Below are 22,239 nucleotides of genomic sequence, written 5' to 3' on the forward strand. Positions count from 1 at the left end.
GGGCGGCCGGTGCTGCCGGGAGCGAGCGCTCGTGAGGGGCGGCGGGCGCTGAGGGGAGCGAGCGCTCGTGAGAGGCGGCGGGTGACGCGGCGATCCAGCGCTCGTGAGGGGCGGCGGGCACTGAGGGGAGCGAGCGGCCGTGAGGGGCGGCCGGTGTTGAGGGGAACGAGCGGCTGGTGCTGAGGGGAAGAAGCGCGGCCGGTGTTGAGGAGAAGGAGCGCCCGCGACGGGCGGTAGCGCGGGGCGGACTCTGTACGGGAGCACGGCCGCTCGAGGCGCCTCCTGAGGCGGGCCCGGAGCCTCCCGAAGCGGGCTGAAGGCGGGCAGCAGCCGTCGCTCCACCCCGCACCGTTGCCGTGGCCACCGGGAGGCGTCGGGCCGCTTGCCGCCATGAGCCTGGACGACGTGCGGGTGCGGTGGCTGCGGGACCGAGCGCTCTCCCTGCTGGGTCTGAGCGATCCGGCGCCTTTCGAGGAGCTGCTGAGCCGCGGCGAGGATGCCCGGGTCGTGCTGCGCTTCTTCGGCCTTGGCGCTGAGGGCGGCGAGGATGCGAGCGGGGCGGGCACGGCGCTGCTGCTGCTGCGGGCCGAGCGGCCCGGCCCGGCCGGTGAGGAGCGGGTGGGAGAGGGAGAGGGTCCCCCTGCCCCGGCCCGCTGAGCTCTCCCTGGGCACTGCCTGGCCCCAGCTCCCTCTTTCCCCCCTCCCTCAAACCCCTCTTCGTCCCATCTGATGAGTCGCAGCTCCTGACCCCTGTTTTTACCCCTTTTCCTGCCTTTCCATCCCTTGGGCTGTTTTTTCCTGAATCCCTTCTATAGCGCCCATTTCTAGAATGTTGTCCCCTCTATTTGTGGGATTTGCATCATCCCTCTGCAGTGTTATATCATGCTTTCCTCGCATTTTGCATTTGTGCACTTGCAGGCAGCACGAGTGAGCGTTTCTATGTGGCTTTTAACGAAATTCCTGAAGAATTTGTGTCAAATTCTACTGTGTATTTTCTGAGAGACACCAAAGGTATGTGCCCTAAAAAACTGCAGCCTCAGCGTTTTCAGTTTTGCATTAAACAGCACTTCCCATTGTGAAGATATGATAGAGACAGGGACTCAGGATAGTGCACATCCAACTTATTTAACCTCAGCCAGGGCTGGGGGTGCTTTGTCATTTTACAGCATTTCTGTGCAAGATTTTCCTCCTCTGTCTGTAGAGTAAAAGTTCAAATCAAGCCACTGTTCTTTTGAAGAGGAAATTGTATTCTATCAGGCTGACTTGTAAAGACTTAGAGCCAGGTGATGATGCTGAAGTATTTTTCTGCCCTTTCTGAAAATGCATTTGCACTATTAAAACCAGCGCTAGTTTTGAACATGACTTGCACCTAGTAGTGTTTTATTGGAGTTTTAACTTATTATAAGAATGACTTTATAATTTCTGTATCAATTAATTAGATTTATACTAATTTTTTTGTATGTGTTTAGAAACAGTTCCTGTACCTAAAGACCTGACTGAAGCTAATGAGATTCTTCCTCGAGTGATAAAGTCTGGTATGCTGACTGATGACACTCTCTTGATGCTAAAGAATGCCATCTCACAGGTAAATGAGTGACAGCTTTTATATATGGAATCTTGAGTGTTTCTAGGAGTGATTTGCCTATTTAGTATTATGTGGACTATGCATAATAAATATTAATATTTAATAAGTGACCTTTATATGCCAAAATGAAATATTTGTGAATGCTTATTTGATATTTTGTTTCCCCATTTTCCCCTCTATTTGAGAATTGTTTAAGAGTGTGACACCAGACACCTCTATTTCTGTGCTCACAGACTTTCATAAAGGCATGCTGGAGCTTTTCCCCTGCAAAACTTGAGGCAGAGAGAATCATGCTAAGGATGTGAAATGGAAGGAGACACGCTTAAATTAAATTTAAGAACAATATCTAATGGTTAAGCAAATTGCTTGTATGCTTTTTTTTTTAATATGACCCATCTAATCTGTGGCACCTGTTTCAATCCTAGCAGTCTTCACCAGCTGCCTCCCATGGTCAGCAGCAGACTGAGAAAACTTCCTTTGATTCAGACAGTGAAAACACAGACTCTGAAGAAATTAAATTACCTGAGACTGAGCCTAGAAAGTCAGTGGAGTCGGTGGAAAGTCTAATGGGGAGCGAAACTCAGCTGATCATACCAGGTGAGGTGAATGTTTTGCCTCTGCCAGCACTGTGGTGATTAGAGCACATGGCAGTAGAATGAGGTTCACCTGAGAGTGGCTTTCTGTAGAACACCAGATTTGATTAAAGCTGCTCTTTGCTGATACCACCTGTGCTTTTCTCACCCTGAAGCATAGCAAGCAGTGTGGAGAAATGGATGAAATCAGTGATAAGTCTTTGAAAGAGTTTGGAGTAAGAGTAGGAGAGGGAGTAGACATATCCAGTGGTGCCATGTTACCAGTGCTGCCAGAACAAGGCAGTTAATTCTGTGTGTGTTTTCTTCCAATAGAACATCTGAAACTGGAGATGCCCACTGTAAATCTAGATAGAGAAGTGGCTGTTCTTGCCACAGTTCCAGGAGTGGTTCAGTCTCTGAAACGTTGTGCAGTGACCTGGCAGAAATTAATATCTGGAGTTCTGAAGGAACAACTGAAAAAGGTTCCAGAGGTAACATAGCTTGTGACAACAAGCTGCTTTTATTCCTGGAGACTTTGCTTCATTTCCCCACAAGAACTGTGTTAATTTTTAATTCCTCTTCATGTTTGATTGTTGGATGACCATTAACTAATTATTGAAAAGGAGAACAAAAGCATTGAGGCGCTCTATGGCTCTGGAAGTAGAATATAAATAAAATATGAAGTAATTCACTGCAGATCCTACCCACACAGGACAGCTGTGGAAAACTAAGGGCGTTTTGTTATCTGCTCTCTTCTAAAGAGCAAAGAAACACTAAAAGCTACACTGAGTAAATTTTTTTTAAATAGACAGCTGTATTTTTTCTTTTTTGTAAAAAAGTGATCTCAAACAAAAGCAAAAATTCTTTTTTTCAGGTTTCAGTCTGCAAATGTGTGTTTAACTAATACCATCAAACATGCTGAGGGATTTTATAAAGTTACCTGTGCAAAAGCCATAACCTCAGGGATATACTCCCCATAAGCAGTTCCCTTCTGTGTGTGTATAACTTTATTTCAGGATCTTCTTCTCTCTGGCTTTTTGCATGGTTGAATCATATCAAGTTTATCTCAGCATAAAGTTTATTGAAAACAAGGAACAAATATAATCCTGATTACAAATATTCACTCTTGCATAATGGTAATTCATCTTTTTGTATTTGATTCCATATTACTTGTAGGGTAATGGTCCACTTGCAGAGATTAACCTCTGGCGTGAAAATAATGCTGCTTTAAGGGCTCTTACTGAACAGATGAAGCTTCCAGAGGTGCAAAAAGTCTTGGAAATTCTGCAGGAAGCTGAACCTGAGTTTACTGGAAATTTACAGATAGTCTTAAGAGACCTCAAAAAGCATCACATGGAAGCTCAAGACAATGCTAAGTTTCTCTCAACTCTTGAACACCATTTGAAGGTACCTGCCCTTGAGAAAACTTGGTCAAGTTTAAACTGTATTTACCTGAGTTTGGTTTCTCTGTTGATCTAATTACCTCTTGTTTATTTTTTCACTCTTTAGCAGCAATAAAGATATACTCTAGATTAACAAGCTATATTTCATTTTAAGAAAGAGTTGCTTATTTTGTTTGAGTTTCAGTGGTTCTAATGCCTGAAAGCTCAGGGCTGTGAGCACGTGGTTTGTAGTCCAATCTTGGGAGTTTGTAGTCCAACCTTGGGAGTTCGTAGTCCAACCTTGGGAGTTCTGATGGCATAGCTGAACTGGGGAAAACAAAGATTTCTCTACTCCATTTTATAGGTAATTTCTACCACAAATTACAGCTGATGTTTCAAAGTTTAAATTGTATTGAAGATCATCCAAACAAAGAGTTGGGCCAAAATTTAAAATCAGGACCTAAAATAATTTGGAGCAAAAGGTGCAGATTTGCACATCTTTAACCATGTGTGTTATTTAGGCAGCAGGATGTCTCCTTGTCCAGGTTATTTATTTAATAATCTTACAGACTTTCATAACCTGAGGCATGTACAGAACAAGCATTAGTTTACTGAGTATGAATTTGTATGTTTTCATGACATCTTACCCACAATATGCATTCCATAGAATTTATCAACTGGCACTGGGGTTGATGTTATCTCCAATGTCATCCCTTCCCTGCTGAACACCCTGAGGCTGGTGTGGATCATGTCACGGCACTACAACAAGGACGCGCGCATGGTGCCCTTCTTGGGACGGATTTCCTGGGAGATTTCCGAAAGAGTGCGCAGAGTTGTGGACCTGCAAACACTCTTTAAGTAAGTGCAGGGTTCCTCTTTAACCGGGCTGTATTTATAGAAATATTTTATTATTATATTTGCTTGCTTCCACCAAAGAGGTGTCTGTATTTTGCAGCCATCTGAAGTTGTATTAGAAGTCAATTTATTTTGTAATTTTCATAAATTATTAAATCAGCCCTGAAGATATAGGTTCTTGTCCTCTTTTCTATTGAAAAAACATGAGCCAATAAAACAAATAGAAAGATAGAGGTAAAAAAGTGCCATAAATATAACCAAAATCACTCCTCAAATAATATCGCCTTTCAAAATCACATTGAAAATAAGTTATAAGTTTTGCCTAGATCTTGTATAGTTAGAAGTGCTAAACCAGGGTATATTATTCCAGTGGAGATATGAATTTTTAATCTATAGTATTTCTATCTATAATATCTTAACTCTGTTGATTTGATTAATAGACAAGACACAGCTACTGCAAAAAAGAAAATAACAGAAGCAAAAAACACTCTTGAACAATGGAAAAAATGTTATTTTACTACTTGTATCCAAGTTGAAGAGTCAGGAAGTAAGCGATACTGGAAATTTGATGTGAAAAGTTTATTTGAAAAAACGGATTATATGGTTTCAATCTGTCAAGATCTCTATGACATTTTTCAGGTAGGAATATAGACAGTAAATAGATCGTGTAATCACTGTCTTCTACTGTAGAGGAGATTCTTTTGTGTAGGTGTAGACTTGTTAACAACTTTTAGTTTTTTGTTTGAGACCTGAGTGGTGCCTTTGATTCCAACAAAACTGCACTTAATGCTGGAGGTGGAAATGCTGGAGGTGGAATAACTTTACTCCAGGTACTGGTTGGGGAAAGGTATCACTTGTACATGGTCTGAACATAAGAGACTTGCAGCAACTGTTTCACACATTTATGATTTTCATGGGTTGCCACCTTAATGAGATAGATAAAATACCATTTATGTATACTATAATATAAAATTTGGCCATCTGTCAGTCTGTGTATTAATTGCAGAATAACATATGAATGGAGAGATGCTGTGTTTAGGCTAATTTAAGTCAGGGTAATTAGCAATATGGACAATCAATAAACTGTGTGTAAAGTGGAGTGAAAGGACTGATAACTGAGTATTATCTGTTACAGCAACTGAAATGCTGGGCTTGTAGATTGTTGCTCTGTTTTTTTCAGTGTCTCATATTGAAATATTTGAAGTTTAAATCATAGCACAAACTGGTCATTCTCTGAGTGGCTGATATTTTTAAAGGAAAAATTTAACAATAATGTGTTTAGTGGCATAAAAAATATTAAAAAGAAAGCTTTATGGTATGTTCTTGTGAATTAATAGGTCGCTGAAGAACTTCAGAATTTATTTATTCCTGAACTGATAACTGTGACAGAAAATCCAAAGGGTGTTGATGAACTACAGAGAGAAGTAAATATAGTAATTAGTCCTATGGAAGACCTGAGCTTTGACCCTTTTAGGGTGGAAAATGCACGTGACTGGGCATTTGTTGTGGAAGAATTCAGAGAAGATGTTGTGGTAGGTACCATATACTGTGATTGCCAAAAAATAGTAAAAATAAGCTTGACTGCTCTTATTAAAAAGTATTTTCATTTTTCAACCCTTTCTTGGTTTTGCAGGATGAATTTCTAAGTGACAGAGTTTCTTTGTTTCTTCCTTTGTTTAGGATATTGAAGAAAAGATGACAAGATTTATTGATGAATCTTTTACAACCCTTCGATCAGCAGAAACTGCTTTTGGCCTGCTGTCAAAGTACAAACACCTCCAGATTCCTGAAACTATTAATAAGCAGTTCATTAAAAAGTTCAATGTTGTTTTGGAGCAATATTGTAAAGAGGTATTCAATTTAGGGATTTCTAATCCAGTACATGAAGTTCTTTACCTAATGAAAATCATAAATCTGTATATGTCTAAATACCTGTGTGGTGTCATTTACTATGTAAAAGACTGAAAACTTTTATAAATAAACATGATAATTGCTCTGTTTTTTTGGGACCAAGTTGGAGAAATAGTCTGCTGAATTTGCTGAAATGTTATGCACATCTATATATGTGAGACACTGTGTGGGAGCACTGTGCTCTGAATGCAACAAGGCCTGTGGCTATTCCTGCACCTTGTAAACAGCAGCTCAACCTTCCTGGGAAAACGGATCTTTTTGCCCTACAGCTTCCTTGTCATGACCAAGTTCATGATACAATCAGAAGATGTCATAGATCAACTTTGGAGGGCTAGAATGAATGTTGGGAAGCTTTTTGTATCAGCTGTTTTTTTGATATTTCAATGAACATTAAACGTAAAACAATCTCACAGAACATGCTGCCATAATGGCAGTTCCACAAGATATAGAAATAAAGACAAAATGATTATTTTTATCCTGCTACTGGAATTAGCTTCAGAACTTGTGCTGTGTATCAGACAGCGATCATGGACAAGCAGTGGGAAAATGATTCCTTGCAATATTTTATTCTCTTCTAGGTTGAAATTGTTGAGCAAATCTTTGTTCAGAACCTCAAGGATCCACCTCTGTACAAGAACCATCCTCCAGTGGCTGGAGCAATCTCCTGGTCCCGATCCCTTTCCCATCGGATCAGGCACACCATTACTCTGTTCCAGGAAGAAGAGGAGTTGCTTGCCTCTGAATGTGGACAGGAAGTATGTTGGGTCTTTTGGTACTTGATATATAACTTCTGTTATATGCTTCTAAAGATGTGAAAGTGCTCTAATGTGAGGGGAAGTCTCAAGTCTTTGCACACAGCAAGCCGTGTTAGATGTGAAAACTGAATTGGAACCTTCCCACTGTTTCCCAGGGAGACAGTGATGGAATCAATTACATAATTCAAGAGCCCACATTCTCCACTGTCTGCATTAATTACAGGCTGTTACTTGTTCACTTATCTAATAAAAACCAGCAACCATATTGAGAGACCATGTTAGGGCATGTTAGTTAAACATTTCTCATGATCTTTAAAATGAGTTATACAGAGTTGTTCTTTCTAGGTGCAACAAAAATATCTCCAAGTGACCAAGAAAATGGAGGAGTATGAAGCTAAAAAATACCGTCAGTGGAGAGAGAGGGCAGAACATGTGCTTCCACTGTTACTGAAAGATACTCTACTGACTCTTGTCACTGATGAGGCTGCAACAAATGTTAATCCAGAGACTTCTGAGCAGGTGAAATGTCGGAAGATTGTGTACCAGGCTTCTCTGAGGGGAAAACTAAAACTTACCTGAATGTCAGTGAGAATTTTCTGAGAGTAATGTTTTAAACACAGATTTAGAAAAAAGTTCTGAGCTGAGAATTGTTTGTGGCCCTTTATAAGACATAGTTTCTGAATCACCTGGCAAATGATTGAATGTTGTTTCTCTGTGTGTTCTTCTGTGCTGTAGTTCCTGTTAACTTTTTAGGTTTTGGTACAACATTTTTGGGACATGGCCACAGTTCTTGGGACTGAGGTAGAGGCAGGTTTCCAGCAGAGATCTTGCAGAATCCTGTTCCTACTAAACTTTTGTCTGGCTGAATTTACACTGGGATTTCTGTTGTAACTGGTTGCAGCAGTGTGTAAACAGAGGTGCTTTGGTTTGTTTCTTGTGATTGACAATTGAAAAGGTAGTTCTGTGTAATTTCTGAAGCAAGAATGCTAAGGCTACTATCAAATTTTAAAGGCATTTCCACAAGCTCTGAATGTCAGTCATTCTGACTTTTACCTTCTGCCTTATCAAATGTCTCCAAAAGCTCACCTTTACCTTGTAATGTAAGTTTGTTGCTCCTCTCTTTTCTGCTGCTTTCTTGTGTTGTAGAGCTCTGCAACAGATGAGCCTGTCAGCGTCAGGAAAAGTGTCAGCTTCGCTCTGAATTTTTCTCCTGAAATCCAAGAGATTATCACTGAAACAAAGTACATGGAACAGCTAGGGCTTCCAGTCCCAGAAATGGCGAGATACGTGGCATTACAGGAAGACAAATACCTTAGGTAAGGCTGTAACAGAATATCTCACATACAGGCTTATGGCTGCATTTCAAGTGATTTCACTCCAGGATCAGACCCTGAGTCATCACATTTTGGAAACATGAGACCCCTTAGTGATTTTTTTTAAGGGTACAATTTCTAATGGCCATATTGCACTGATAAGCTTTTCTCTGACACTGTTTGCATCCTTTATGCTGTAGGATTGTTATACAAATTAACAACTTGTCCAAACCTGAGAAGAAAATAATTTGCAATGAATTGTTTCTGACATTTAGATTTAAGCTCATTTAAACACACTATTGCATTCTTCCTGTACAGCCTTGGGTAAGTCAGTTGTGTCTAAATTGTCACAGACATTTAGCACACAGATGTGCCAATAAATTCCTAAATGGATTTTAAAGTTGACCTGTTCAGTTCACCAATGTGCTGCAAACTGGGGCTGTCTCCATAACTTTTGAGATGGGGCAGGAGAGGTTTGTCCAGCTGCTATTGGAACCATATGAAACTTTTCTTTGTTTTCAGTGGGAAATAAATTACTTTTATAATCAATAAGTATTCACTGGTTAGTTCTGCAAATTTTGCTTTATATGGAAGTCTGAATATAACGATGGAAGTTCTCTGCTCTTTGATGGAGTTTGTGGCCGTTTTTCAAGAAAATAAGAATTTTTGTGTTTTGAGTTTTTGTGTTTCTTACATTCCTTAGGTACACAAATAAAATGAAAGTCATGCTGAGTCGCTATCACAAATTAATGGAGATGATGAATGAAGCAGAAACCAAACTTCTTGATCACCAGGTCAAAGAACTCTGGAGAATATTGAAAGCAGGACACAAAAGACTCACATGGAAGTCTGTAGGTAATGGAGATACTACTTTGAAATGGCCTTAGACGTTTGTTTTCAGTTTAAAACATCTCCTCAGTTGTACTTTTTATGATGGCAGAACATATGATCCATCCTCTTGCCACAGGGGCAGAATAGCAGGTTAGACAAAACTCTGATCCAGGAGATATTTCTTGTGTTTTTATTATATTTAAATGCTGGAGATGGTTAGAAACCCTTAGCTAAAAACTGTAAAGGGAGCAAGATGAAGAATTAGCTGAGAAAACATCTAATCTATGATTTTGCAGAACCTTGGGTCATTCTTAGAGATAAAACATGTCTGGATGTGGCAATTTTGATGCATTGATGAAATACTTGTTAAAAGAGAAAAAAACAAATGGTTTTGATTTATTTCAAGGTATTGGTGAATTTATTGTCCAATGTACACAAACCATTGGGAGATTAGAGTTACTTGTACATCAGATTCATCAAATTTCTGAAGACATAAGCAACAAACTTCAGTCCATAGAATCAACAAATCTCTTTAAGTTTCCACATTCAAAAAATGGTGACAAATGTCCTGGTAAGTCTTTATATTTTCATTTCCAGACTCTGTGGTATTTTATTTTTCTCTATCTGCTACTTTGTGGGCTTAGTTACTAAGATCAACTCTTTTAATTGCTACCAAAACTGGCTATAGTAGTAATTCAGGGTGTAACAGAAGATGGAACTGGTTTCCTCAGATGGAAATGGCAGCGAGCTGGTTGTCTGCCAGATCTCTCTGTCACTTGAGTGGATGATGGATCAAATTTCTTTCAACACTTCATAGCTGTAAAAAGGTTGCTATTAAATAATTGAATCAGATTAAAATCCATATTTCAGAGGGCTGAAATATTAATAAATTAAGATATTTTTTATCATTATATAAGATCAATTTCATGTTCACAAATAAAACTCAGGTATACACTTCCAGTGTATAAAACTGTTAGATCTTTTGCAGTTAATAATGCTAGTTTTTGTATCTGTTTTAGGAGCAAAAGAATTTTTTGACTATGTTAAGTGTGAGCAAGCAAAAGATGTGGAACAACTGGTTAGAAAGTATTCTGCAATTCCACAATTGCTAATAGAAGTGGAAAGACGAGTTGCCTATACAAACAGTGGCAAATCTCCAAAATTGGCTTCCTATTATGCATATTGGGAAAACAGGATTTATCAGGTGTTGATACAGTTAATTGTGAAGTAAGTGAATTGTTTGCTTAAATGAGTTTCCAGTCGTCTTCAGGTTCTCCTGGATCTATTGATGAGTGTGTGTACTGACATTCTGTTTAAACCCATCAGTGACTTACAATTTCTGGAAGATTTGTATTTCTACTGATTTTTTCCTGTGAAGAATGGAGAACTGATAACAAGGTACAGAGGAAACCCAGATTCTGAAAAAATTAATATTGGCATGTTGTTGGCAGAAGAGAAAAACAAGACACGTTTGCTGCAATGTGTGTAGTTGCACTTCCCTAGTTTATCTCTAAAATCCAGGTTTTATTCTCCTAAAGAACATGATTTTGAGAACTTGGTGTCTGGGTGCCAGGTGCCTCCCTGTGCTGCATGGGACATGAGTCCAAGAAAAATTATTTTACTTGTTCTGCAGTGGCTGAGGCCAGTGCTGCAACAAGGCATTATAAAGGCTTCCCTTACAAGCAAGGTGTTATTGCAATACAGCATTGCAGCTCTATTGTAAAATCTATCTAAGCTTTCCACCTCTTCTTCCCATCATCCTTGTTCTGGAATCTGATCCACGCTCAGATGACTTTGCCATGATTGCTTGTCTGGGCTCTTGCAGTGAAGTTGACCACAGTCGCAGGATCCTTTTGCACCAAAATATCTCCATTCATTCCTTCCAACAGCTTCTTTTAGCAAGTCAAGCTTTTGCATTACATCAGTTTAGTGGGACCGTTTTTCTCCCAGACACATCAGTGTTTCCAGCTGGGATCAGTGATAACTCAGCTTGCAAATCTAAGCATACGCTTGAAAATTGCAGCCTTTCTAGGGGCATCTTCCTGGGGGCAGCACCTGATTATTTCTATCTTTGATGCTATTTTTTTTTCTTTCTCAGGAATTTACAGGCTTTTAATGCAACTATTCTTGCAAATGTGCCACTGTTACAAGTAGAAGCTGTTTTATCTGCTCCTGAGATAACTCTGCAACCTAATGACAGTGAGATTGAAAAAATGACTATGCAATCTATCCAAGACTGTGTTGAGGTCACTAAGGTGATTTTTGATAAAGATTTCTTTTTGTTTCCAGAATTTGCTTGTGATTATAGCGAAACTAATCTTATTTTGTGCTTGGGTAAGCATAAATGTCAAAGGGGAGATTCATATTGCTTTATCTTGAAATCAAAATATCCAGTACATTGTTCTAATTTTACAGACTGTCCCGATTTTACAAACTGATGATCAAAGGGAAAAAAATCCATATGATTTTTACTCAGGTACAATTGTTGATGACTTTTTAGGAGTTTTGGCAGTGTAAGGACATGATTTGGTTCTATAAATCAGCATACATCAGAAGGAAGTACTTCTCAGATTGCACTGCAGATGTTGCTTTCTGATGTATGAATAAGCTGGTAGAATAAGGAACATGAGTGGCCTCCTCTACATTACATTACATTAGAAGCAGCAGAAAAAACAGTTCAGAAAATGTTGGAGAATGGCATCTAGGACAGCAAATACCTAGATTAGGTATCTAACTTAACTGGCAATGGTGTAGCAATATTTTCCCGCATAAGTGGTTTCACACTGAATTGCTTTCCTGAAAAGAAGCCAAATAATGTGACAATGTTCCTGACCTCTGCTGATGGACAAATGATTCCAGATGTCACCTTAAATGAATGAATTTAGTTTAAGTGTGCTTTTTCTTCTCAGATTTGCTGTTGTTCTCTACTGCTGCATTCAGACTGTTTGAGCCAATACCTTTTCCTCTCTGTCATGCTATAATCAGGGAGATTTTAGAAGCAGATTGAGTAATGCATGGAAAAGTTTTGTTAGGATGAAATGAACTCTTCTCAAGTTGATGGGAAAGTGTGATCTCTTTTTTTGCTGTCAGAAAAACAATTGATTTGAGAAATCATTGATACCACTTCCTACATTGTGTACTAAATAATGGTGAACTCCTTCACTGAAAGGGAAGAAAGCATTGGAACAGGCTGCCCAGGGAAGTGGTGGAGTCACCATTCCTGGAGGATGGGTAGATGTGGCACATGAGGGCATGTATGATTTAGTGGGTGACTTGACAGTCCTGGACTGCTTGGACTCAATGATCTTAGAGGGCTTTCCAACCCAGCTGATTCTATGAATGATTTAACTAAAATGACTCAACAAGGGAACTGTTTTCTGACCCTGTCTTTAAAACTCTCCAGCATTTCGTACGATGGATGCACGGTACGTGCATTGAATGCCCTCCTCAGCACGTCAGGGCGGATGAAGTTGTCACTTTCAGCTTTTACACTGACGTCTCCCAGAGCCCTCTGGTAATTGAACAGGCTGTTCTCATCACTCAGAATGTCCAAAATCTCCTGGAATCTCTCAGGAAGTGTTTGAACCAATGGAATAAGTATGACCAGCTGTGGAAATCAGACAAAGACGCAGTCCTGGACCGTTTAGCTGCAGAAAAGCCTCCCTGTGTTGTCTTTGATGAGCACTTGCAGTTCTATATGATGGTAACTCAGGAAGTAGCTCAAGGGCCCTTGGTTAAAGATGAACAATTTATCAGGCTTCAGCTGGCTCCTTTAGCCTCTGCAGTGCAGGAGAATGCTAAAAGCTGGATGATGTCACTTGGGAAGTTGCTTAATGAGTTAGCAAAAGAGGAGCTCCTCAGCCTTCAAGATGAGATTCAGGTAGGTGTTTTCAGTTTGGTTTTTTTTGGTTATCTTTATCACATAGACTAAGAAATGAATCTGGCATATTATTTGTTTGTGTTTTGTGTTTGACTCATTATTGTAATTCTGACAATTGCTTTGTCAGTCTTGATTCTGGAAAAGATCTTTACTTTTTACAGAAATTATCAGAGAATCTGAATAAACCCCCTGAAACCCTGGATGATCTCAGAGTTGTCCTGGGCGCATTTGCAGTGGTCAGAGACATTGCTGTTGAGGTGGAACTGAGATACTTGGACATTGGGGAGAGATACAGAACTCTTGAATTGTACAATCTTCCAGTAAGTGCATGTCTCATCAAACCTTTCTGATCTGAGCTAAGGGCACAGATGCCTCACATGTGAATGAAGAAATATTTTCCTTTTAAGATGTGTTACAGAATTAGTGTTATTGAGGTTTGAAGGGATGTCTGGAGATTCTGTAGTCCAGACTACCTTCTCAAATCACTCTGCCCACTTTAAAATGGACATATGTCTGTTTAAATCTGATTGTCGCTTCAGTATTGGTTTTGTGTTTTGCAAATTTGTAATGTGAACACATATTCCTCACTTTCTTGTGAAAGTGTGTGTCTATTAAACCTTGTGAGAGGTGCTACTTGTTTTGTTTTAGGTACCTGAAGAAGAGCTAGAGCAATCTGACAGTGTTAGGGAAGCGTGGGAGACTCTCCTTATGGAGGCAGCAGAAATCACTCGCAACCTAGATTGTAAAGGAGGTGTAAAAGAAGCATTCACAAAGGTAATACTTGTAATTAGTATAGAAAACAATTAGAAATGGAAACTGTTTAATAGAACTGTTTAAATGGTGTTCTTTTTAGGTGACAGAGCAACAAATTGCAGACTACAGCAAAGAGACAGAAGATTTTCTCCAGAAACTCTTGACTGAGGGGCCTGGTGTTGTTGGAGATGATCTTGATAAAGGTAGATGGACTAATGTGTGTGATGTTTTGAAAACATTAGTCTTCAGACAATTCGAACTTTATGTCAAACAAGAAAATTATGCTTTCCTTATTAATATACAAACTCATCAGCTGGGAATGTGAACATTTTTAGTACTGGAACATTCACAGACTATATGCAAATTCTGTCTTATTTCCCATGACGATCCCTGTGATGATTTATCTGTAAATTTCCCTCTACTTTCCCAGGACTAGAACTCATGGCTCTGTTTGAAAAAGAATTAGCGAGACTGGAAGAAAGGCAGCGGGAACTGGGCAGTGCTGAGAAACTTCTGGGCATGCCAGGAACAGTGTACCCAAACTTATTAAAAGCACAGCAAGATGCAAAAGCTATGAAGCAGGTCTATGACATTTATGCAGAACAAAAAGTGAGTGTCACACTGAGTCTGCAGGGATGCAGACGTATTCATGCACAGACACACAGCAAAGATGGGGACAAAAGAAGAGGCTGCATTGCCCCCTAGTTACTGTCAACTCTGAACCCTTTGCATGGAATAATCTATGCCCTGTGAAATGATTTTAATATCATTAGTGCAGCACTATCAGTGTCTCCATGGTGGACCAAACACATCCTCTCAACAGATGGGAACAGACTTCTCCCAGCCTCTAATAATTGTTGGATGCCATTTTACAGCACATGGTTCTTGATCAGTTCAGTGAAACTACGGATATAGGATGTGTACAGGTGACAGTGGGTATCTCAGGCTTTAACTATTTTAAAGAAGTTTTATTTTTTCCAAAATTTAAATGCCCTGTAAAGTATGGTCCTGTTCTCCATATTCCCTTTTTACTATATTTTATGCAAGTGATTGTGTTTGGCTATGAATCTGTCCTGGACATGACCTTGTCTCTCCCTATGTTTGTAAAATGTTAATATAATTACCTTTTGGGGGTCAAAACTAAAAGGAATATGATTTTTTCCCCCCCTTCTTAATGTCCTTGTTTGCAGGCAGCTAAAGAGAAATGGTCTAAGACACTCTGGATAAACCTCAATGTCAAGGTTCTTCAGGATGGAACCGAAGGATTTCTGAAAGCTGTTCGGAAGCTGCCCAGACAAGTGCGTGGTATGGCAATATGTAAGCAACTGGATAAAAACCTGAAGGCTTTTCTAAACTCCATTCCTTTGTTGCTTGATTTGAAAAATGAAGCTTTAAGAGAAAGGTTTGTTTTGATTTATTTGTATCACTATATATAGAAGTATTTGATGTGTTTTGTTAGAACTTTCAGTTTCCATTACTGGGGTCATGCCATGTCCTGGAGTTTGGAAATGTATTTCTGCCTAGTGAACTTGTGTAATAACATGGAAGGTGCTGCAATGACTGGAATAATTTATTTATTCAGACTAGTAGTTCTTATTTAAACAGCAGAATGCTTAACTTAAGTTCATTATTATATGTTACAGTTGTTTTTGTTTTTTACTGTATTATGGTGTTAAACTGATGTGTCAATTTAAAACAGGCATTGGGAAGACCTTATGGAGAAAACAGGAACAAGGTTTGAAATGAAAACAGAAACATTCACTTTGGAAAATATGTTTGCCATGGAACTTCACAAATACACCGTGGTTATCAGTGATATAGTTGGAACTGCTATTAAAGAACTTAGCATTGAGAAGGTAATATATTGAATTATAGAATCATTGTAACACCAAAAAGACAAGGATGACAACAATCAGTTTTATTTAAGGTTTTTAAATTGGCATAACTGCAAGTTTGGCCATCTTCAGGGAGCTGCCATGAGCTACATGAGCTGGGATTTACAGCTCTGTTAATGAGCTCCTACTGGCACAGGATCCTTGCAGAATTGGGTTTGGCAGCAGCATATTGGATTTCTATGATTATACTAAGAAAGTTTGTCCTATGAAAATGGATCTGAAGAAGGATCAACTCTCTTGCTATCATTCTTTGAAATAGATTGGTTCTTTATAAACCAGAGTTAGAAAATCTGCAAAAAATTATCTGAATTCGCTGTTTCATTTTTTTGCTAAGATTATAGACCTCCAGTTTTGAAGACTGAAATATGCGTTTTTTTATGTTCACATGCAGGGACTGAAGGAAATAATAGAAACGTGGGAAAATATGAAATTCCCTGTAGAAGTGTACACCAAAGGCACAGAGACACGAGGCTTTATTCTGGGATCTGTAGAGGAAATTTTAGAGACTCTTGATGACAACAATGCCAATCTTCAGAGTGTTTTGGGCAGTCGCTTTGTGGGTCCTTTTCTTTCAACTGCTCAAAAATGGGAAAAAACTCTGTCATTGATTAGTGAAGTAAGCGAGGTAGGAGGAAAGTGCTGGAATAAATAATTAATGTTTATTACTTATAATCCAAATTTTCCATTGCATTTCTGTTTCCTCTGATGGTAACATTTGATTTGTAGATCTGGTTATCAGTTCAGAGAAAATGGATGTACCTGGAGAGCATTTTTGTTGCTGCAGATATCAGAGCACAGCTTCCGGAGGAAGTCAAAATGTTTGACCGTGTAGACCAAATGTTTAAACAGGCAAGTAACTGACTTGTGATCAGCATATTTAGTGCATTTTGCTTCCAGTTCCATAGTTACTTATAGTCTTTTGTGATGTGTAATACTGAGAATGATGTGCTATAATTAATTGAATATGAGATTAGGGAACCCAGGAATTTTCTGGTTTACTTCACATCTGTCATAACCAGCAGACTTCTCCTGATTTAGCTGAGATGGGCAGATGTGAGATCCTTGGCTGGCAGTATGGAGTAGGCAGAATCTCCTTTTCCTTTCATTGTTTACGACTTTTTACTTTTACCTTGGTAAGAAGCTTAGATATGTTCCTATTGATTGAGGACCTATGTAGATGCTAAAAAGGCTTTCCTGCTTCATGCCACTGTTCCCATACTGAACACATATTCCTGGTATGAATATGGCTGACTTACTTCCCCATGTGCAAAATTGAGAGAGTGCTGTGATTTTGAAATATGATGTTTGATCACTCCATGAAGTACCATTGTGTACAGGAGCAGAGTCAGGTGTGTGCTTAAGCTGCCCTGACTGGGGATACAGGCTTGTTGGGCTTGCACTTGCTTTTATAGTTCTATCTCCATAAACACACTACCTTCATGTTTTCGTACAGCACTGCAGCACCACAAAACCATTTCAAAGCCATTTCAAAACCTTTGATTCACTTCTATAAGGACTTGTACTGCTTGTGCTGTTTGCATGCTTTGTCATTAATGAAATATAATTTATATAACCTATTGCTGTTCAACATTTTCTAAACTCCCTTTTCTCCCTGTATAGATAATGGAAGAAACTGTAAAAGACCCGACAATAAAAAATTGCTGTGAAGTCCCAAATCGTCTATCAGAACTCCACCATATAAACGATGTGCTGGAGAAATGCCAGAAAAGCTTGAATGATTATTTGGATTCCAAGAGAAATGCTTTCCCCAGATTTTTCTTTATATCTGATGACGAGTTGCTCAGTATCCTTGGCAGCAGCAGTGCACTCTGTGTCCAGGAACACATGATAAAGGTACAATGTCTGGCTTTCCACAGTGTCTTGTGCTTTTAAGTGCTTTAAAAAGTTTAACAGACTGTACTGTACATACTCATAAGGATGCATGAATATTTTTTGCATACAAGGAGAATCCTGGCAGCATCTTGAAGAAGCTTCTGAATAACCAGGTCAGATCTGATGCACAGTCTCTGCTGCCTCTCACGCTGCTTGGTAGCAATTATGGTAGAGGAACATTCATGATACACCAGAATGATTTATCATTAAAGAACTTTACTCACAGATTGTAGCTCCTCCTAGCTCTTATTTTCTAGGGGGGAAAAAAAAATCAATGTCATTTGGGCCTGATTATTTTCTTGATATTCTGCAGTTCTGCTGCTGGGCTATACATCAGCATTTATGTTTGATTACTTAGGAGTCAGATCCATTTCTCTGGAGGAGAGCTGGGGCTGCATACGTTTACATTTGGAAGCTTTGTTTCTAAAATGTGAATTTCTTTGTTGGTACATTTCAGATGTTTGATAATGTAGCCTCGCTGAGGTTTAAGGACGGTGACAATGATGAGAAAATTGCCACAGCCATGATCTCAGCAGAGGGGGAGGTGATGGAGTTCAGGCAGGATGTCCATGCTGTGGGCAGAGTGGAGAACTGGATGACAGTAGTGCTGGAGGAAATGAGACGGAGCAACCGGCGCCTCACCAAGGAAGCCATTTTTCGATATTGTGAAGACAGAAGCAGGTGAAACAATCAGTGTCAAGGGTAACACAAATAACCTGATGTGTTAATGATATAGAAAAGTTAAGGCATCATTTTACAATTCCTGCACAATTTAGTCTGTATTTCTCTATGTGGAGGGATATGAATACATTCATATGCACTATTTTAACCAACCATGAAGAATGCATAATCTCTCATATTTATTTCCCTGAATCTTGAGTTATATTTTTGGTGTTGTGTGTTCAGTAAGTTTTTCTCACAATGGATACCACTTGGAAATTTTATACCTGGAACAAACAGCTTTTCTATCAGAATATTTTCTAGGCTTTTGAAATCTCACAGCATACTTTGATAGAATTCTGTGTATTTAAAATTAACAGTAACTCAGCCTCCCTCACTGTATATGTTTTACATAGAGTTGATTGGATGTTGCTCTTCCAAGGCATGATGGTGCTTGCTGCTAATCAAGTGTGGTGGACTTGGGAGGTAGAGGATGTCTTTCGGAAAGTGAAAATGGGAGAAAAGCAGGCAATGAAATTTTATGCTAAAAAAATGCACAAGCAAATTGATGACCTGGTTACCCGCATTATGATGCCCTTGAGCAAAAATGACAGGAAAAAATACAACACTGTTCTCATCATCGACGTGCACGCCAGAGACATCATTGATATATTCGTCAGAGACAGGTAAGCACCACCTCCAACTCCTGAGCAAACACCGAATCTAGGAGTTGTACTGCCATCCTCTAGGCTGACGTGAGTTCTGTGTGCAGCATTCTGCAGGCTCAGGAGTTCGAGTGGGAGAGCCAGCTGCGGTTTTACTGGGAGCGCGAGCCAGACGAGCTGATGGTGCGGCAGTGCACTGGCGCCTTCTCCTACGGCTACGAGTACATGGGGCTCAACGGGCGGCTCGTCATCACCCCGCTCACCGACCGCATCTACCTCACCCTCACACAGGTACACCCTCAGGGACATTGTGCTAGCAAGCCCCTGTTATACTTAGGCACATCCTGGTTTTATTGCCTCTTCCTGCTGTCTCCCTGTGTGAATGCTAAGATGTTTGAAATCAGTTGTGATATCCTTCTCACCTCATTGCTGCAAAGACAATGTAGAAGGTGTTCACAAAGTTTAAAGTTTTTGTACCCAAGGATTGATTTGTGCTTTTGTTACCAACCTAGCATAAATCTAATTCAAGCTGTGCTTTGCTTTTTGGTTTGTCTTCAAAGGCTCTATCAATGTTTTTGGGAGGAGCACCAGCAGGGCCGGCAGGTACAGGGAAGACAGAAACAACCAAGGATCTGGCCAAAGCACTGGGCTTGCTATGTGTAGTGACAAACTGTGGAGAAGGCATGGACTTCAAAGTAAGAGTTAAAGATCTATGTTCTCTGATAAAATGCCAATTTCTGCTCTTTATCAGTGCCCAGGATCAGGACATACTCTGAACTTCTACATAAGTATCTCCCTTAGAGATACCATGCTGTTTGATAATTATATTTAGTAAAAAGTGTTGATTTTTAATAAATTTCTTAAGGAATTTTAGGCCCTTTCAAGCAGGGAAGCAATGACAGTATGATATGTTTATGATAGGCAGTCTGCCCTTGGCAAGTAATTATTGCAAGACCAGAGTTTATCCACCATTATGTATTTTAGCGTGTTCCAAAGTTTTTTGATGCTGAAAGTTTTGCACAGTCAGTGTTGAGAAGTTTTTCTTGTTGTTCCTTTTAGGCAATGGGTAAAATTTTCTCAGGCCTTGCCCAGTGTGGTGCATGGGGATGCTTTGATGAATTCAATCGCATCGATGCTTCCGTGCTTTCAGTCATCTCTTCCCAGATTCAGACAATCCGAAATGCTTTAATGAATGGGTGGAAAAGGTTTCAGGTAAACATTAAAAAAGAGAAGTAATTGTGAAGGCTAATCTTGGTTTTCAGGGCAAGATACAGGGTTAGACCCTGTCATTAGATCAAAGGGCTGCTGCTTCTGTATTTTGTTTGTGGTGAGCATTTCAAACTCCAGAGTATGTGCTTTCGGTTTGAAAGATGTTAAATCCTTGCTGATTGCCTAATCCTTTGCTAGGTTGTTCCTTTGTGAAATGAGATAAAAGTGATCTTGATAGGATAATAGCAAGTAAATTGTGTGATAGTCTAGTAGTAATGAGGAACAGCAGTAATTTAACTTGATGTGGATTGTGAGGCTTTATTTACTGATGCATATTGGAATTAAAAAACCTCAGACTGAAAATTTGAGGCTTGTGAAATATCTTAAAGAAGGTGCATTCATCCCATTGTTTGTATCATGATGACTTTCTAAAGCTAAATATTTTAGCACTTTGTCCTAAGTGGGTGTCCCAGTATTATTGGTTTTCTCTTTGAGCAAATAGTATTATTTTTTTTAGTTCCTAATTCACATTGTTCTAATGTTTTCTTATGCCTTTAGTTTGAAGGACAGGAGATTTCCCTTGACAGCCGTATTGGTATTTTCATTACAATGAATCCTGGTTATGCTGGCCGGACTGAGCTCCCTGAGTCTGTAAAAGCTCTGTTCAGGCCCGTGGTTGTTATTGTACCAGATCTTCAGCAGATCTGTGAAATAATGCTATTTTCTGAAGGCTTCCTTACAGCAAAGGTAAGAAGATTCTATTGTTACCCATACCCACCTACCCACCCATGTTTGCATGGCTGGTAGCAATGTCCACATTTGTGATCATTTAATTTAAATCTCAAACAGGTCCTTGCCAAAAAGATGACAGTGCTGTACAAGTTGGCAAGGGAACAGCTTTCTAAACAACATCACTATGATTTTGGACTGCGGGCCCTTAAGTCAGTGTTGGTAATGGCTGGAGAATTGAAAAGAGGATCAGCAGACCTCGATGAGGTAGATTTGCTGCTTAGTTACCCTGGGCATAGAATCTTTTTTTCATTAGAAAGGTAATGCGTTTCCCCATCTGAAGTAGTTTGTCTGGTTTGGAAATAGGAACATTGGTGTTATTTGTCTCATTATTTCCCTTTGTTCTTTTTGAGTTTTGTTGTGCTTTCTGCCATTGGAACTGCAGTCAAAGTACGGAAATCTATGGAAAATGAGATATTTTCCTGCTTATTAAGTCCAGAATGCAAATAGCCAGATGAGTATCTCTGGATAAAAAAACTGGTTTATGAACAGTGAGTGCTCCAGCTTGGGGAAGCTGTGGTGTGGGCCACTGCAGCCATTTGGCATTTGATTAGCATGGTAGGAAAAGGCAGTGTATTATTCTTGATATGCTTAATCCATAGTTATTGATATGCTAGTTATTGATATGCTTAATCCATATAAAATAACCTCTGTTGTTTCCACTAGGAACTGATGACAAAAAACATTCTAAAAGCTGCACTGAAATAATTGAGCAATAGTTTTTAAAGATTTAAAGTTTTGAAGTACCCCATTTTATCGAATAAATATTTGGTAAAGATTGATTTTGCTATGTTTTGTCTAGGATGTTGTACTAATGAGAGCTCTGCGAGATATGAATCTTCCTAAATTTGTATTTGAAGATGTACCTCTCTTCCTTGGCCTAATCTCTGACCTATTTCCTGGCCTGGATTGCCCTCGAGTCCGCTACCCTGACCTTAATGATGCTGTAGAACAAGTGCTGGAAGAACGGGGTTATATTGTTCTACCAGTCCAGGTATAAAAAATATTAATTGCTTGAGGTTTTGTTGTAAATGTGAGGCTACAGGTGCACTGTTGCACTCTGGGGTGGTTCCAGGAAAATTTATCTGATATGGACCCACTGCTAACCTTGTCCACAGAGTTATGACAGCAATCTACTGAATCCGTGTTTATTTTTCAGGTGGATAAAGTAATTCAGATGTATGAGACAATGTTAACTCGTCACACCACAATGGTGGTTGGACCTACTGGAGGTGGCAAGACAGTTGTTATTAAAACCTTGTGCCAGGCCCAAAACAAGTGAGTGTAGAAT

The 22,239-nt window shown here is 39.5% G+C and overlaps 1 protein-coding gene across 1 annotated transcript in view; it reads left to right on the forward strand.

Annotated features, from left to right (window-relative positions):
• Positions 1-214: 214 nt before the first annotated feature.
• DNAH10 (dynein axonemal heavy chain 10) overlaps positions 215-22,239 on the forward strand; it is a 49,986-nt gene continuing 27,961 nt past the window's right edge. Inside the window, exons 1-36 of the mRNA XM_030958928.1 lie at positions 215-607; positions 919-1,011; positions 1,470-1,585; positions 2,011-2,182; positions 2,491-2,648; positions 3,334-3,564; positions 4,207-4,397; positions 4,835-5,033; positions 5,732-5,926; positions 6,075-6,245; positions 6,884-7,060; positions 7,406-7,579; positions 8,207-8,376; positions 9,077-9,228; positions 9,611-9,775; positions 10,224-10,431; positions 11,303-11,459; positions 12,608-13,084; positions 13,246-13,404; positions 13,733-13,858; positions 13,938-14,040; positions 14,268-14,446; positions 15,028-15,239; positions 15,537-15,693; positions 16,124-16,357; positions 16,459-16,581; positions 17,353-17,586; positions 18,083-18,306; positions 18,702-18,971; positions 19,058-19,241; positions 19,511-19,645; positions 20,010-20,162; positions 20,718-20,906; positions 21,009-21,155; positions 21,751-21,942; positions 22,108-22,226. Of these exons, the coding sequence (XP_030814788.1) occupies positions 391-607; positions 919-1,011; positions 1,470-1,585; positions 2,011-2,182; positions 2,491-2,648; positions 3,334-3,564; positions 4,207-4,397; positions 4,835-5,033; positions 5,732-5,926; positions 6,075-6,245; positions 6,884-7,060; positions 7,406-7,579; positions 8,207-8,376; positions 9,077-9,228; positions 9,611-9,775; positions 10,224-10,431; positions 11,303-11,459; positions 12,608-13,084; positions 13,246-13,404; positions 13,733-13,858; positions 13,938-14,040; positions 14,268-14,446; positions 15,028-15,239; positions 15,537-15,693; positions 16,124-16,357; positions 16,459-16,581; positions 17,353-17,586; positions 18,083-18,306; positions 18,702-18,971; positions 19,058-19,241; positions 19,511-19,645; positions 20,010-20,162; positions 20,718-20,906; positions 21,009-21,155; positions 21,751-21,942; positions 22,108-22,226 (6,563 nt within the window). The 5' untranslated portion in view covers positions 215-390. The remainder of the gene's footprint in view (positions 608-918; positions 1,012-1,469; positions 1,586-2,010; positions 2,183-2,490; positions 2,649-3,333; positions 3,565-4,206; positions 4,398-4,834; positions 5,034-5,731; positions 5,927-6,074; positions 6,246-6,883; positions 7,061-7,405; positions 7,580-8,206; positions 8,377-9,076; positions 9,229-9,610; positions 9,776-10,223; positions 10,432-11,302; positions 11,460-12,607; positions 13,085-13,245; positions 13,405-13,732; positions 13,859-13,937; positions 14,041-14,267; positions 14,447-15,027; positions 15,240-15,536; positions 15,694-16,123; positions 16,358-16,458; positions 16,582-17,352; positions 17,587-18,082; positions 18,307-18,701; positions 18,972-19,057; positions 19,242-19,510; positions 19,646-20,009; positions 20,163-20,717; positions 20,907-21,008; positions 21,156-21,750; positions 21,943-22,107; positions 22,227-22,239) is intronic.

Source organism: Camarhynchus parvulus, chromosome 15 (assembly GCF_901933205.1).
Source record: "Camarhynchus parvulus chromosome 15, STF_HiC, whole genome shotgun sequence".
Lineage (NCBI taxonomy): Eukaryota > Metazoa > Chordata > Aves > Passeriformes > Thraupidae > Camarhynchus > Camarhynchus parvulus.